We start from the raw sequence: 17821 nt of genomic DNA, 5'->3' as shown, positions 1-17821 counted from the left end.
ATTATAAACCAGAATATTCGTAATTAATTGTAATTATACAATCATTTATTATAAAATTTATATATAAAAAAAACTTTTATATTTCAGTTGGAACGTACATGGCACCGTAAGTTTACAATAATAAGCTACCTATATGATCGTATAAATAACTATATATATCATATTAATCTTAAATGCGTTTGTCGAATAACATCTTTATGTATTCATAATATGTGCATAATTTAAAATAAGCAATAAATTTTATACTTGTACGTTCAAACTGTACTATTAAAAATACCAATATTTAAAAAATAACGACCTATCAATAAAATGGGATAACGAATTTTCTCATTTATAACAAACCTTCTTTCGAAAGATGCATATTTTGAACAATATAAACAAACATTTGCTTGACATATTGTTATACAATATTATATTTGCTGAAGCGCCGTCTACCTGTTGCATTCACGACTATAAATATCTAAATTTCAGTTTCATCTTCATCTAAAATCCTTCAGGAGAACGATGGAGTAATTGTGTTTCTGGTTCGAGATTGTACCGTTATAACCACGATTATACCTTTATATCGTATTCGTACTAATAAGTACTAAAATGTTTGAAATACCGATATAATTTTTAAGATGTAAGAAGAACGGATCATTTTTACTGAAATGTTTAATATATTTACCCCTGCTATGCTTTACCTCAGTAATATCTTGCATTGAACGATTCATGTTCTGGAAATATAATTTTGTCTGAACTTTAAAAAAGCAGAATGGCTTTTTTGTGTCCGGTTCGCATACGTCGAGGAAAGAAAAAGAAACGTGAGTAATAAAATATCAAATAATTTTGTAAGGATATTTTTTCAATCTTATTTTCTATTAAAAATGTAATATATAAAATACACTGTATGTATACATATATGAGCTGTTACATATATTTATTAAAATTACGTCTATATATAATTACTTTTCATTGTTTATAATAATTAAATATTTATTGAGCGAAAAGAAAATATTTAAGTTTGAAATTTTACTAAAAATATGGTTAAAATTTTCTTATATATATTGAACAATAAGAATATATTAAATAAAAATATTGAGAATTGACAAGTTTATTATTGACGTTCATAGTCATTTTTAGATATATTATTATCTTATGTAATGAACACATAATAGTTTATTTATATATAATTATGTGCTATTCTATATATCAAAATTCTTTTAGATTCTTATATCCTTATAAACTATTTATTGGGTTGTAACATAAATTTATCCTGTTTTTATGTGTATTATATAATAAATGAGTTACTTAACTGTGCTAACTACTTTGAATTACAGGATCAAATATGTTACATATCATATATATAAAATAATCTTTACATATAAATAAAAAAGCAAATTAATGAAATGCCAATTGTTATATTGTATACCTCCTTAATGTCATATAACTTTCATTTAAAACATCTTTTTATATTACAAAACAAATTATGCTATTTATTTTAGTGTAATTCAGAGTAACAGAGTTAGCCAACTTACTCTGAATATGAAGGAAGAAATATAAAAGTAAAAATTTTGAACTTTATATTACAGCAGGAGTACACAATTTTAATTTGGAGAAGGATTGCGCTGGTGGTGGCAGTACAGGACTTGGTTTAGGAACAAAAGTACCACTGCCTCCTGGTCGTATAACAGGAAGTGCTAGTATTGAGACATTGGTCCGAGTAGGTATAGAAAAAGAAAATGGTCTGTCACCAGATAGTAAGATGGTTATTGTTCATGATTTTACACCATGTGTTGACGATGAACTCCAAGTAAAACGAGGCCAGGTTAGCAATTTTTATATGTCTTTATATATGTGAATAACGTTGTTCTTCACTGTGTCTGTTACTTGTTTACTTCATGTCTTCTAACTTCATGTTTTTATATTTGTTTTGTGTTCATAAATATTATTACTTATAAAATTTGTTATTAACTTTAATTTCATCCTCACATATTTATTTCTGTTATTCTGTATTATTTTTTGCATGTTTTAGGTTGTAAATGTTTTATATAGAGAGAATGATTGGGTATATGTAATAGCAGCTGATACACGTATGGAAGGTTTTGTTCCGCATTCATATTGTGCACCTTATACATCTCAGCTTGCTGAATTAACACTTGCTACTCTTATGAATAATGTGAAAAAGAAATTACCAAGATCTAATGAGACTGATTGTGATTTTGCTGGTACAGGTCGTTCACAAACTGTAGATACCCAACAAACTGACACAGGATCAGCATCAGACTGTGAAAGTTACGCTCGTAATGTCACCACTGCTGATGTGAATGTTAATCGATCTAACATCACACAGTCTCAAAATTCTATTCAGACTATATCCTCTCAGCCAGATGTACATCCTTTCTTTAAGGTATATATACAAATCTTTTAAATTTATATATTATGAATACTGCATAAGAAAATAACTTATATAATCTTTAGAATTTACTAATTTTCAGAAAGATACATAATATTTTATTTGTATAATGCATGTTACAGGATCCATCAGCTGGGAGATATATTGTACTTTATACTTTCGTGGCTAGAGATGAAAATGATGTTAGTGTAGAAAGAGGTGAATTTGTAACTGTACTCAATCGAGATGATCCTGACTGGTTTTGGGTACTTAGACATTGTGATGGTAATGAAGGATTTGTACCATCTGGATTTGTGTATCCAGGACATGTTCTTCATTCATATGCAACAACTACTACAACTACCACTACTACTACAGTAGCTACAACATCTACAGAAACACATGGCTTAGGTTGGTCTTCGTCCTTTTTTATGAAAATTAATGTTAATAAAACACGAAAAAAATTAAATTCAGATTTATTTATAGTGTACAATTTTAAATATATATACATGGAGGAAGTTTATGTTAATTTCAACATTATTTAATAATATTCAGAATTTTCATTTGTATATTCTTAACAATTTAATTAATCTCAATTTTTTATTATGTTATTTTAAGGAAAAGGAAATAACAATATGTCAGGAAATGAATCATTACAGCAAAAAGGTTTGCGAGATTTTCGAGATGAAACAAATGGCACAGAATTAGTTGTACTTTATGATTATAAGGCGCAGGCGCCAGATGATTTATCTGTGAGAAGAGCTGATTGGATATATGCAGATTTAGGAAATCAAACTGTAGATGGTTGGTTGTGGGCATATGCGCCTAAAACTCGAAAATATGGATTTATTCCAAAAGCGTACGCACGGCCTCCTGCTATGACGAGTTTATAACATATTAGACATACTTTTTTATCTCTTTGCATTTTATACATGTATTCAAATAATAATATACTATTACATAGTATTACACTCCAAACGGTATTCAACAATTTGGATAGACATCAAAGATACAATTTTCTCTGTGTAAGTATTATCATTAATAATGTTAATGGGGGGATAATTGGAATTTAATTATATATATACATAAATTTTGTAATATATTTAATGTACAGTAACATTAACATTAAGTGTAGCACAATCTGATGTAATGTGACTGAGGAGACCTTCATGCAGAACTATACAATCACCTGTTGAATAAATGTCTTGAGGACATTGTGCTGTTCTTAATGAGTTCACTGGACCTGTGTATGTTAGGCAACGTAAGCCTTCATTATCAATCTTGTCCACAGCCTGTTGTGGAAGTAGTCGATATGCATATCATTTATCATGTACATAGGTATTAAACGTTTATTCAACTGAACTTTTTTATCAATCATATAATATACCTGAATGCTACATAAAAGTTTGTTTGTTGTATTTCCAATATCCAGCCCAGCAACCCAAGCGATTATTATATTTTTTTCATGAAAATCTTTTTTTTTATTAATTTTCTCGTTAGATATATATTGGTCTGTACAATGTAGCCGAGCGGCCAGCACTGATAATGGTAAACGATTTCGATATTTTGGGTTGATTTGACTACCATTAAATAATTTTGCAATAGGTTCTCTTGGTATAAAGATTTAATGTTAATCAAATGCATTATTTAAATATTTAAAATTCTCCTTAACACATCTGTATGTCAAAAGTCTTTTCTTTACTATTAAGAATAAAAAAATAATAAAACAACTTTCAAAACATATTTTGTAGAATTATTCCAATATAAATACAATAAAGCCATATGTATCATACATGATATATTCATATGTATCAGTAGATATATCTCACAAATTATTACATAATCGTAATACTTATTGTTACAAAGACAAACTTTTTCTAAATTATTTTTTTTATATTGTTAATAGTAATGATTTTTAAACATACAAATACTTGATATTTTTTTCTACTTAAATAAAAAATTTTCATTTTTGTGTAATAATAACAATTTAAATATACTTGTTTATACTCACGAAAGTTTGCCAGAAACTAAAAGAAGAGCCAGGCACCGACTAGTATTGGAAGATAAGGCACTAAAACTGACGATGAGTGTACTTTTGATACCTGGTTCTACATTCAGGATAGGTACCTCTGGATGATCAAAGATGAAATGATGCGTCAATGCTGAGAAAGCTACATTTATAGCACAATCAATTCGTGGGCATCGGATCGGTCTACGAGAACATTCTGCGGTAATTTGTCCGTTGACTTTTGCTTCTAACATATATGACTCTACATTTCTTCTTTTAAATAAGTTACAATAACTTTGTCGCTGTTTTTCTTTATCACAATTTCTACTTCGTTCTCCGCTCGTATTATTTTGGTTTCTAATTTGTTCATAATCAGAAGTATCTTCAAAATCATTATGGTAATATGTTAATGTATTTCTATCAAAATTTTGTAGCATATGAGAGTAATTCTGATTCCAAGATTTGGTATATAATTGTTCAATGTTAATAGGATCGCACTGCCGTAATCGTTGATGATGTTTTGAGTAATAGTCTGATTGCTGTTGTGAAATTTGCATCTTTTTCATATGTGTATATGTGGAATTCAAGCTGATATTGCTTTCTTGCAATAAATTCATGTTTGATTGTTGGCACTGTGTATAACAAAGAATGCAGCCAGGATCTGGAATATATAATTGCAATTTCAGAAAGTACTCTGTTAAATTATTGTTGTTAAATTATTAAATCTCCAATAAGATGAAATAGAATGCTTTGCAGAAAAACTAAAATTATTATATTCTTAATTATATTGCTAACAATAAACCGTACTACTTTTAATAATATTTATCATTAATTTATTTTTATTTTTAACAATTATTAAAATATTAATTTTAGAAAATTATGTTAAATAACCTGATTGCAGTGCAAAATGTTGAATACAGCGTTGACATAAAGTATGCTCATTAGAACAAGGAACATTCTGACTAACATTTGAATTTATATTTTCAAGACAAATGGCACAGAATCCAAGTATCGTGTTTTCTGGCTCGCCGCCTTCTTTCGTGTCATCTTCGTAATTTAGTTCTTTTTCCTTCACGGTTAGAATTCTAAAATTTTTGTTTTCTTGTATCCTCTTTCCGTCATTCTGTTCTTTTAGTTCTTCACGCTGAAAGAATTCTTTCATGCTACTGTTACATTTAACCAAATTGTAAATTATTACTTTTAAAATCAAAAAACAATTTAAAATATACTTTCTTCATTTAATATTTTGTATTCCATTCTATTGTAGATTAAACAAAATGTAAGTTCTAACCAGATTAAACTAAATGTAAGTTCGCGCAATTATCTTTTAAGTTACAATTATATAAAAAATCTAAATATAATCCATAAAAGTAATTTTTAATTAAAATTGATTTTTCATTTATTTAAATAAATGTCTCGTAATTTTATTTAGATTACTAACCGCATATGTAAAATATATTTTTGTAAAAAATGGTGTATTTAAAATAAGTAAAAAAAATTTCTTGTAAATTTAAGATATAAATTAGTTTCTACTTTGGAAGGGAATTCTAGTGGTGAAAAATTAAAATGAAATTCAATCTATTTATTCACAATTTTGGAATCTGGCTTCCCTTGAATACTAAATCACGTGCCTCGTTCTGATTCTTTATCGAATTGCAGTTTGCTTTATTAGCTCGCTGATTTTCTTTTTCCATCTTTTTCTTTGGATTCTCAAGTCAGCTCGTGTATCACTTTGAACGATACTTTTTCAATTTTGTATATCGTGTTTCCTCGTAACTCGCTTTCTTTACTATAAAATGTTACGGATATCATTATAACTTTTGCTAATTTAATTCATGCATTTATAATTAAGTTAGCAAGCAAAGTTATAATTTCCAAAATTTCAGTATGGAAAACGTAACTATATACGTAATTAACCGATGAATATTTTTTACTTATTTAATATTAGTTATAAAATTACAATTTTTATAAAATGAAAAAGAATAATACTTTAATTTCGATTCTTTTATAAACATTACAAATTTTTTATTTGTATTTTTATTTTATATGTATTATATTTATTATATTTTACTTATTATATTTTTATTTATACATGAAAAGACAAATGAGAAAAAAAATTCAAATTTTATACAAATTATATATGCAATATTTATAAAATAACAATAAGAGATTTTCACAGTGAAAAAGTCAGATAATTACCAAATTTCAAAGTATTGCTAAGTATATAATCAATATTATATTATTAATTCCAGGAAAATTCTTCAATTTTCTTGACTTCCATAAATTCATGAACAATTTCAATATTTCCAATAATTTCGAATAAATGGATAATTTAAACGTGCATATAAAATGTTCGTTAATGAAAGCTTTTGTTTTCCGTTCGCTGCAATTTACTACTTAAAAACGTTTTACGTACATTGACGATGTAAACTTCGATACGTATGATTTGCCGGTTAGATTTGAAAAACCATATTGACACCTATCTCCTTTGTCACTTCTCGAAACCTTCAAATATTTGACTACCCTTTGAAGATTAGAAATATATTTAACGATGTTGACGAGTATTATTGTCTTTTCTATTTTTATTATTGTATTTGTAGATCTTTATTTAAAATTTTATCTATCTCATTTTTTCAAATTCTCATCGAAAAGATAATTTAATAATTACCAAAAATTTATGCCAGTTATTTTATCTACATCGTCCCTAATGATGTTATATATAATATAAGCACAAAATTATATAATATAATCATCAAAAAATTAAATATTAATATTAAAATTGGTATATTTATATACCAATATTAAATATACAAGATTGAAAATCTTACAAAACGAAAATCCTACTAAATACTAACGTCAATTTTAATTATTATCTTAAAATATAAAAATTATATTCTCAGTTCAGGAAATGGTACCATACATAGCTCAAGTAAAAAAGCACTGCAGGCCAATACAATTTTTATTATCTAAATCTAGAAATCTGTATACAATATTTACATAAAAGAATACAAATGAATCTCTATTAAATCATAGATGACAAATCAACATTATTAATGGCATTCATAAGTTTTGCATTTAATTATTAAAATCAGTAAGAAACTGCAAACTTTTATATAAAGGAATCAGATGTAAATTAACTTGATTAATTTCAGATAATTTTATAATAATTATATTATTCTAAAATTATGCTGTACAAGAAAAAGTTTTTAACACATTATACAGCACCAAGAAACATTGCCTAAAAACTTAATATGAAAACGAAAATTATTATACAATTATACAAATTAAAAATGAAATAAGAAGTCTGTATAATAAATATAAATTCTATATAACAAAATTAATTTTAAAATTTTTGCTGATAAATATCACACATTTTTTACATACGTATTTAGATACAATGTTAATTGATTACATTCTTATAAAAATTAATATCACTTTTTCTACGTAGAAACAAAATATTTTTCAATTTGAATCATAAATATGCAATTTTCTATAACATGAAAATTCTGCAATAAACATAAAGAATTGAGAAAAGCAATATATATATAATTAATAAAGTGCGCTAGCAATAAACCATAATGAAAAATAATTTAATGAATAATTGAACATAAGTATGAACTATGTACAAAATGTTATCATAAAGATACAAATTTCTTGACATAACGTCTTTTCTTAAATATACATTTTTAAAGTCCAAATTAAGTTGCTATATTTGATATGCATGAGATTTGCATACATTTTCCACTAATAAAATGTTGTTTTTATGTAATTACTTTTTATACATTTCTTTTTTTGATAAATAATTCATATTTATTTCTATTTTATAGCTACTTGTCAAACAAAATTTATACAATCAATATTATTGAACTTTTGTATATGACTCAAAGTAAAAAATAGTACAATTCCATTTATGAAATTATGTTTAAACTTATTTAAAAAATTATAAAATTTATAATATATCACATTTGTTTCGCTTGATTGTAATTTTTATCCTTTATCTTGTAGACTTAAAAAAGAAACCATCTTTCAAGTTTGCCAATTTTTCTGTGCTTAAGGTTTTTGTATTATTTAAACATAAGTCACCCGATAGTACGAAATTCCGGTTTTCACCTAAATTAATCATACTAAAACTTTTAGTTTTACTATTGATCAAGGAATTACCTTCCTCAAATAGTGACAATAATGGTAATTCATTAACACTTAATTGCTCTTTTTTTGGTTTTGGAACAGATTGATTCCAATCAGTTAAATTTCTATTCAAAGACTTTTCAGTTGATAAATTTACAATCGATTTTACTTCTATTGGCGATAAGCTGGCACTAAAAGATAAGAAATGTGTAGAATTAGATCTAAACTTCGGTTGTAAATTTATCCTGTTAAAGTCATTAAATTGTGCATCATGGACTTTTTTTGCGGTATTTAGGCCATTATCATTAGCTTCTTTTATTTTCAACGTATTATTATATTCTAAGTTTGTAACATTATCAAATTTGAGATTCTCACGATCAGTCTTATGATCTATAATATCATCTAAACTTTGTTGTTTTTCCATGGAATTGGTATCAAGATTTAAAGATAAATTAATATCGCTGCTACTTTGAGATTTGTTATTACTAAAACCAAAATTGAAAACATTATTTGGCACATATTTTGCTATACATTGACGTATACTCATTTCTGTAAATTTCGAGCTGAAACTAAGTATATTTGTTTTTATAGGAGTATTATTTAACGATTTCGATACACAATTCTTTAAATTACTTTTATGTTTGTTTGACATTACTGAATCAATAACTTCACTTTTCACTGAATTTGGTTCCTCAAAATGTTTCGTTAAACGCGTATTTACAAATGAATTTTTCAACATTTGAAAATCATTTAATAATTTTTTTGATTGACTTAAATTTTGCATAAAGTGATCTGTATCTTGCAAAAGTTTATAATTTAATTCTTGTATGAAATTATTTGATTTTGCATTTTCCTCGTTATAGAAACGTAAATCAGACATACTTTCGTTTTTACTATCATGATCAAGCACGGAATTGTTGATAGATAAATTATTCAAATTTTCTATGTTAGCTTCTAGTTCAAACTCCCATTGAGAAGATATTGCTTCGCTTCCATCAACCGATCTTTTCCCAAGATTTTCAGTATCTTCTTGTAATTGATAATCATTCTGTAATACAAGAAACAATAAAGAATTAATGTTTATTGGTGCACAAATTTTTATAACAAAAACATAATAAAGTATTTACTCACATCATAATCTTGTATCCTATTATATTTCTTTTGCCGATTATTCATGAAATCCTTTATTTTATTGCCACTTAATTGGTTAAATTCTACATCATAGTTTGAATTCTTTTGTGGACTAACTAATTCTGCACCAACGCCTGGTTCTCTGGGTCCATTAGCTATAAAATCTGTAAATGCGATTTAAAAGATATAATTAAAGATATAATTATAAAGTTAAAAAATTTAACTATAAAGAATTATTGATCAAAATAATATGAAGTAGTATATACCATAATCTCGACGCTGTTGATGTATTTGATTACTAATTTCTTCCAACCTACGGAGACTTGTGGCATAATTAGTCTTTGCATCTTGTATTGCTTTTTGTAAACATTCGACTCGTTCTTTCTGAGTTGCTAACATTTGATCACACTGTGCTTTGACTTCGAAATATGGTCGCGCTTTTATTATGGAACGACGGTGTTTTTCCTCCAGTTGTAACAATCTTTTCTCAGCATTATGAAACAATATTGCCCTTCTGTAATGTTCTCTACCACATTCTGCTTTTTGATTTTCAGCATCCATAACCTAAGTCATAATATAATTAAAATTAACTGAACCGAACTTTAATTTTTATTCTTTCTTCATCATATTCATATGTATATGTTTCAACATAATCATCACCATTTCTTTTTTATATATAGTTTAATGTTTATTAATTTATCATATTTACTTTAAGCGTTGCATGATTTAGCATATCCTGCCATGCTTGATCAAAATTCCATTCATGTTGATGTGACATAAATCTACTTTCAGCTAATGCCACAGTTTCTTTTGCCGCCACATGAATTTCGCTTGCTCTTTGGAATAGTTGAGCTTGTTGTTGACATTTTATCTATATCAAATTTTGTTCAATTATATCTCAAAATTTAATAAATATCTTAATTATGGTCTCACCTGAGCTTGGCGTGCCACTTCAAGTGCTTCATAATAACACCTTGCTTTTTCAACGCAACTATTTCCTACTTTACTTAATATTTCCTTTAATCTTTTGGTAGTTTCAGATAATAGTTGCCTAAAAGCAGTGTGAGCTTCCTGAACAATAAATATTATATATCATTAAGAATTAAATATTATTAAAAAAAAACTAATACATTTATATACAAATTGAACATCATAAATGTTATGTAAAATCATTTAATCAATATCCTAATATAGCTTATACACAAAGTACAAAAAGCTTTTAACTTCATTGTCTGAAAGAATTAATAATACTTACATCCAATTCTGTTTCAAGTTTATTTATATCATCTGTTGCATCGTTCAAATTCTCTAACTCAATCTAAAAATTCAAAATGATTTATACTGAATAATTTCGTGGCACTTATTTTTTAATGACAATTTCTATATGCTATATATAATTTTGTCTAATATGCAATATATTAGTATTTTGTATTTTCAATGTTATAAAAAATTATAACTGGATTTCATATATTCTTTGAGATATTGTTTTTTATATATAGTTAAATTTCATGGAAGTATTTCTAATTATTGTAATTATTATATAATTCCTATTCTTTTTATTTCTTAATGGTTGATATTTTTACTATTACAAAGACTTTAATGTTTATAATTACAAATTTCCTATTTAATAAAAAACAGTGAATTCCAGCAGACAATTTTTACATTTGATAAATTATGGATCAAATAATAATTTTAATTTGTATGAATTACTATTTACAAATTATTCGTTAAAATAATAATAATTATTATTATAATAAAGACAATTATTATTTTGATATTAACTAATAACATTAAGGAAATAAAAATATTTACATGTTATACATTGTTTGAAACAATAGATATTATATATTAAACAACTATTTTAAGAACATTATCAAAATAATAATCTACAATTAAATAACTACTATTAGATATATACATTTACTATTTGACAAAAGTTGAGAATGAAAATGAAGTGAAAGCAAAGTGGAACATGGTACCAGGCTGTATTAGGCATTGCGTTTGCATTTAGTAATCATTTATTTACGCATATAACCTATAACTTAAAGAAATATATATTTATTGACATAAGCAAAAGAAATGAAAAAATTATTTTTATAAAGATAATTACCTGTATTCGAGGATCTAAAGCTCCATCAACATTATCCGTAACATCCATTCTTTAATTTTTGGCATTTAAATGATTTAACTCGTCATTGTGAAATTCAACTCAATTATTCCGAGTTTATATGAATATACATAATTGTATAAATTGTAAGTGGTTTTCATAATAGTCTGCATGTAAAATTATTCGTTGTCTTCCAAACTTTCAAAAAATACACTGTCAACCAATTATGCGTAACATTAAAGAGACTTCTAAAGAATGATAAACCGAACTATGTATGTAGGATAGTATTATGTATATAAGTACTACTTACATACAAGTGAATACGTCGCTTTCATTAACTATAGAATTCAATGTGTTGCGAAAAGATTCACTTATGGTATCCAACGTTAATAAATAATAAAAGTTGATTTTATATCGAAAGGATTGCTTTTATAACCAATGTTATTTAGATATTTTTTATTTGGTGAATGCTATAAGATCTTTAAGTCTTAAGATCAGAATCTTTTCTAAAACATTATGTATATTACTTCCATTTACATGAAAATTTTTCTATTGTAAAATTGTAATATTTATATATAATTATTATTGGAAAAAATATGTATATTCACAAAAATTTTTGTTAGAAAAGTACTAACTAGTTGTACATGTAGTCAATAGAATACTAAAATATGATTCTTGATGATTACAAAAATTATGTTTGTGTAATAACAACTTGTGCTAGTTCTAAAACAGTTTCTGATAAATCTGTCGTCTGCTATCATCTATAGGAATTCCCACAGTAAAATTGTGCGATTTTCAAACTATATTGGCCACAAAATGAACCATGGTTATATAAACAGGTCTCGACACTCACTAGGGAAAACCGTCCGAAAATTGAGTCATGACTAGTCGTGAGAAATCAACATGGAAGATAGCAAAGTTAGTGTTCTCGCCAGACAGAGATAAGTAGAGTGTCTCCGTCTCTCTCTCTCTCTGAGACATTCATAGCATGTTACGCCAATGAAGAAATGAGAATACTCACGCCACTGGTCTGGTTGTTCTACAATACAGGAGCTGCATCACGCGACCAAGTGTGGAAGTTGTTCTATTCCAGCATATATAAGAACCTATTTAGTTCCATCATAAACAAGCTATAATCGATATGGTGTCACGCTACAAAAGCCTATTTCATTGTACGATTCTACTTTTCTATCTGAGATAGATAGTAGCAATAATTAAATATAGTTCTTTCTATACTATTTATTCAGTTTATATATTTTTTATTAGTTTACCATATATTATATCTGCTTCCGAATATGCTTCAAATTATACCGTGGTATATATTTGGTCTCATTTTATTTAGAAAAATATAACAAATATGTTAGTAAAAGTTTCATTCATTACTATGGTTGATCGTTCGGAATTGGTTAGCGTTTACACGTGACATATTTTTATACAATATAATGTATATGAACAATATATATGTATTAAATGGTTTCTAGAGATATATTTCTTACTATTTACACTGTCCTTTTTAATTATGATATAATATTATTGTTCTAAAATGATTAAAACGAATCAAATAATCAGCTTTTTTGCGAAAACTTGTGAAACTTTTAAAACATGTTTCTTACACTTTTGTAAGTAAAATAACACCAAATACGATATAAAGTGTATTATAACTAGTTCTTATAATACATAATCTTATATTATTTAAACAATGAAAATATATGTATAAGGTAATGAAGAAAGTGTTATTAAATGATGGCGTTATAATCAACAAATTCTATTAGTTGCTGCTTTTCAAAAATTCAAAATAATATAATATTTTGAATTTTATATTATTATTGAAAAATGTTAAGCTTTACATTGTTATATAATAAAAAATAAATTACGGGAAATTATTTCTTAAACATGAAATTTATAAATAAAGTATGGTATAATCGTTAAATACATAAATACATAAATACATTTGATATATTATTATTCATTTGAAATATTCGCCTACTACTTATAACATAAATGCCAATACGTATATATAGATATATTAAATATTTTTGTCGAATTATTGACATTTTTACTCATTTTCTTCTTCACTGTATTATTAAAGTATTACCTTTATATTGATTTAAAATGTGATGTGATTGATAAAATTTTATATTTGTTTCTATGACTCGAAAAATCTTGACAATTCCGTGAGAATGATGTTTGGATTTCCGTTTCCTGATAGTTCCAAACTGAAGTATACATATACACGCGAGTAGCGGTAACACGTTTAACCCTAAAGAGGAACTTATCGAATAAAATCTGACAATATTGTTATTAAATAACGACGCCTTATTTTAATTTGCAATATCACAAACACACTGTATTCTGATTTTAAAGCTTTATGATCATTGGATAATCAAGTACAATTTTCTTTTAATAAGGTAGGTTGTGAATTCAAAATTAACTTTATATTTATAAATGTATATGATTATAATATTTAAAGAAACACACTTTATCTAAAAAACGATGTTAATTATGATCCATATATATTTCGCAATAATATAAGTGTTACGTCCTGTGACCCAAACATATGTTTTAATTCATCCTTCGGCCAAGATGGTTAACAGCTGTTTTTTTAACATATTTACTCGCACCCGCAATAATCTCAAAGAACCAAACAGAGCAGATCCCTAATTTTATAGGATATTGTATATGCTAACTTTGACTTCAGCACTTGGCCGCATGGTGCAGCACTAGTTCGGGAACAACCAGGTCTATTAGTGTGACCATTCTCATTTCCTCTCTGACCGCAGTTCCATCAGTATGATCGATAACCGCGCTTTCTTCAATCTTCATAAATGACATTATATGATTATCATGATTATTATTACTTATTACATAATATAATAGAATTATAATGTTATTTTAAGTATCCATAGATATAACACAAGCTTAAAAATAAAAATAACATTAAATCTGTAAGTTACAATTTATTAAATATGATATACATTTACGTATATTACTTACTATAAACATTTTGACACATTTTCCTTCACAATTTCCCCTAAATTATAATTAAATTATTGCAATATATGGTGGCCATAATATTATTTCATAAATACACATATTTACACGTGACCACTACTATTGCTGGGGCAAAGATGTGGTTTTTACACCAATAATAAAGTAATGAGATTGTTATTTTATTTAATGATGAAATTAATCGTCAGTCTTTTACTTTATATTTAATGAAAAACCACATATATAGTACATTAGGAAAAATATGATCTAATGATATAGTGTCACCTTGATTCCGCAAATATTGTTGCCCTAACGATGTTTTTACATAAAAGAAATACAATGTGACTTTGAAAAATTCGAATCTATCAAAAATTGATGGTTTACAAATGCGTAAAGTAACACAATTTTATATTGTACTATACACAAATGTACAGAATATTCTTGGTCACCTTCCTGAACATAACAATGTTTCTTTTGCACCTGTTGAAACTACCCCATTGAATTTCTCAGTGGCTAAATTTACTACAACAACATAGTTGTTGGATTTTCCATGAAGTTCTTAAAAGCTGTTAACCACTGCGCGCCTACCGCACCGTCTACGGTACGGTGATCACAACTGGCAGTGACAGACATAAATTGGGTGGTTGTAAATCTAAAAAAAATAAGTCACTAAAGAATAAAATGTAAAATACTACGTAAAAAAAAGCTGAAAAAAAAAAAAACACTTACCCTTTTTCATTTTTGGCGGGTATTAACCTGGTTTCAGTTGTGCCTACAGCTAAAATGATTGATTGAGGAGGGTTTATGATGGCAGAAAAATTTTTAATGCCAAACATTCCTAAATTTGACAAAGTAATAGTTCCTCCTTGGAACTCTTGCGGCTGCAATTTTCCTTCTCTCGCTTTTGTAGCTAATTCTTTTACATCCTTACTAATCTGAACTATACCCTTTGTGTCCGCACCAAAAACTATTGGTGTAATTAAACCACTTTCTGTACTGACTGCTACATTTACGTCAACATTATTGTATCTAAAAAAAAAAAAAAAAAAAAAAAAAAAGAAAAGAAAAGAAAGAGGAAATTTAATTCATATGATTATAATCCCTGCTACTAATAGCAATTATTTATTACAACACATTACTTACTGTCTAATAACTTCTCCCAACCATGCACTGTTACCTTCAGGTACTTTTTTACAAGCCATAGCCATTCCTTTGATAATGATATCATTTACACTAAGCTTTATTTTTTCTTTTTCTAACATCTTGTTAAATTGTTCTCGCATTTCGAGAGCGGCGTCCATTTTTACATCTATTGATAAATAATAATGTGGAATTGTTTGTTTGCTTTCTAGTAAACGTTTTGCAATTATTGCGCGGATACTGGATACTGGAACATCCATCCCTCCTGTTGCAGCTGTTGGTGTTGCTACTGTAGGATGAACAGCCGTAGCTGGTGCACCTACTAAATCTTTGGATGTTATGGATCCATATAGTCCTGAACCTCTTAAACCCTTTAAGAAAGTAATAGAATTATTTTAAATTTTTTAATTTTATATGACCTAAAACTTACCTCCAAAGCAAGGCCTTTTTCGGCCGCAAGTCTTTTAGCCAATGGGCTAATATATATTCTCTCTCCTGATGTAGTAGGCAGTGGTTTTGGGACAGAAGGTGCCGCAGGTGCTGGTGGCGTTACAGGAGATGGTGGGGGAGTAGATGGTGGAGAAGCAGGTGATGAAGGAACACTTGGCGTAATGGTAGCTGATGCAGTAGTTGCTGGAGTATCGTCTTTAAAATCTTTGAAGGCAGCTACAGAACTTTCATCAGGGACAATTATACAAACTAATTTGCCTATAGCAACATTTTTTGTTCCTGCAGCTACTATAATTTTTGCCAGATAGCCTTCTTCTGGTGTTTCAAAACCCATTGTAGCTTTATCAGTTTCAATTTCAGCAAGTAGATCACCTTCATTCAACTTGTCACCTAAGATGATGATACAACATTAACAATTGTTAATGAGTTTATTATACATATGAATTATTTACATTACCTTCCTTTTTGTGCCAATTGACAATTGTGCCTGTTTCCATAGTAGGTGATAATGCAGGAAGCTGCACTTTGACGTGATCCGGATAATCTGCATAATACCTTAACTGTTGTTTCCACGGAGTTACCATAAAACGTAAGGTGTTATGAATTTGAATCCTAAGTATCAAATAAAAATGAGTAAATTTTTCTAAAAGAATGTGTAAAATTTTCCTTGAAATGTAAAAATACAAATCTACACTATTAAGTATTCTGAATGAATAAGAGACTAATGCAAATCAAATATAACAAAATCGTTCTAAAATAGAGAAAAGCAAAAGAGGATTATGAAATCATTTGCATTTATGGCTTTGATTATCCTCATCAATAACAGGTGGAAATAATGCCATACTTGAAAACTTTTAAGTAAAATTGGAAGATAGAATGACTTAAGATAACCTTAATCATAATCAATGAAATAAATTTTAATCAGAGGACAACAAAACTTAGAACAATAAGTTAAGATGGTAATAACGGAAAATGAAATACCTTTGTACATATTTTCTGTGAAGACATCGTATGATCACAGATCTTACGGTATTCGTCCGCACAGAACTTCGTAGTATTGCGTTTGCCAATTCATTACGTAGGCCCGTTGTCGTTCGTATCATATCTCGGATGATTCGTGGATCTTTTACTACCGGTTTTAGTAGAAAGTGGCAAGAAATTCGACGTTACTGATCTTTTACTTGGATACTCGGACAATGGATATGTTCCGAGCGTGTCAATGATGTAGGGGTTATCGTTAAGCACAACCAGAGACAGACGATACAAATACCAAATTAGAGGTCGTTTGCAAGGTCACGTGGCTACAGATTTAAAGGTAGTTTTCACAAGCAGAAGATCATTTTTCGCAAATTATAGAATATGAAAAAAAAGTAAGAATAAAATAAGACGCGAGACATACCGCTTCCTTGTTGGAAACAAAATAAAAATTTTTGTTAAGGCTTTCTGGCTTATAACCAACCGTATTATTGATAAAATAGGACGGGTGCTCTGATTC

General features: G+C 27.5%; 4 protein-coding genes across 9 annotated transcripts; 1 reads left to right on the top strand and 3 right to left on the bottom strand.

Annotated features, from left to right (window-relative positions):
- Positions 1-301: 301 nt before the first annotated feature.
- LOC126917919 (SH3 domain-containing protein Dlish) lies at positions 302-3778 on the top strand. Of its 4 annotated transcripts, none has more exons than XR_007711136.1 (6): positions 302-803; positions 1572-1807; positions 2015-2389; positions 2518-2785; positions 2993-3399; positions 3510-3778. XR_007711136.1 is itself a non-coding variant. In XM_050725349.1 (5 exons), exons 1-5 carry the CDS (start codon positions 755-757, stop codon positions 3265-3267), a joined length of 1203 nt encoding a protein of 400 aa, XP_050581306.1. In that variant the 5' UTR covers positions 302-754; the 3' UTR covers positions 3268-3778. The 4 variants fall into 4 exon arrangements, 1 of the variants encoding a protein (XP_050581306.1); XR_007711135.1 differs by having other exon boundaries at positions 3505-3778; XR_007711134.1 differs by having other exon boundaries at positions 3489-3778.
- On the bottom strand, positions 3457-5607 carry LOC126917921 (uncharacterized; the record flags this gene model as incomplete). Its single annotated transcript, XM_050725351.1, has 4 exons — positions 3457-3666; positions 3762-3984; positions 4386-5043; positions 5274-5607. Coding segments are annotated over 4 exons (1404 nt in total), but the record flags the coding sequence as incomplete, so codon positions are not given.
- Positions 5608-7323: 1716 nt separating this feature from the next.
- Positions 7324-12262, bottom strand: LOC126917241 (uncharacterized protein PF3D7_1120600-like). Of its 3 annotated transcripts, XM_050723941.1 has the most exons (9): positions 12059-12262; positions 11752-11961; positions 11560-11682; positions 10897-10959; positions 10575-10712; positions 10351-10512; positions 9908-10205; positions 9642-9805; positions 7324-9558 (listed from the first exon to the last, which is right to left on the bottom strand). In XM_050723941.1, exons 3-9 carry the CDS (start codon positions 11635-11637, stop codon positions 8377-8379), a joined length of 2085 nt encoding a protein of 694 aa, XP_050579898.1. In that variant the 5' UTR covers positions 11638-11682; positions 11752-11961; positions 12059-12262; the 3' UTR covers positions 7324-8376. The 3 variants fall into 3 exon arrangements, with proteins under 3 accessions (XP_050579898.1, XP_050579899.1, XP_050579900.1); XM_050723942.1 differs by lacking the exon at positions 12059-12262 and having other exon boundaries at positions 11560-11676; positions 11752-12052; XM_050723943.1 differs by lacking the exons at positions 11560-11682; positions 12059-12262 and having other exon boundaries at positions 11752-12052.
- Positions 12263-14685: 2423 nt separating this feature from the next.
- On the bottom strand, positions 14686-17765 carry LOC126917252 (dihydrolipoyllysine-residue acetyltransferase component of pyruvate dehydrogenase complex, mitochondrial). The gene is made up of 6 exons (XM_050723967.1): positions 17308-17765; positions 16784-16938; positions 16307-16716; positions 15880-16247; positions 15466-15765; positions 14686-15388 (listed from the first exon to the last, which is right to left on the bottom strand). Exons 1-6 carry the CDS (start codon positions 17427-17429, stop codon positions 15259-15261), a joined length of 1485 nt encoding a protein of 494 aa, XP_050579924.1. The 5' UTR covers positions 17430-17765; the 3' UTR covers positions 14686-15258.
- Between the last annotated feature and the right edge of the window lie 56 nt (positions 17766-17821).

Source organism: Bombus affinis, chromosome 6, assembly GCF_024516045.1.
Source record: "Bombus affinis isolate iyBomAffi1 chromosome 6, iyBomAffi1.2, whole genome shotgun sequence".
Lineage (NCBI taxonomy): Eukaryota > Metazoa > Arthropoda > Insecta > Hymenoptera > Apidae > Bombus > Bombus affinis.
Note: the sequence above shows the minus strand (reverse complement) of the source record. Positions and strands in the feature narration are given on the sequence as shown.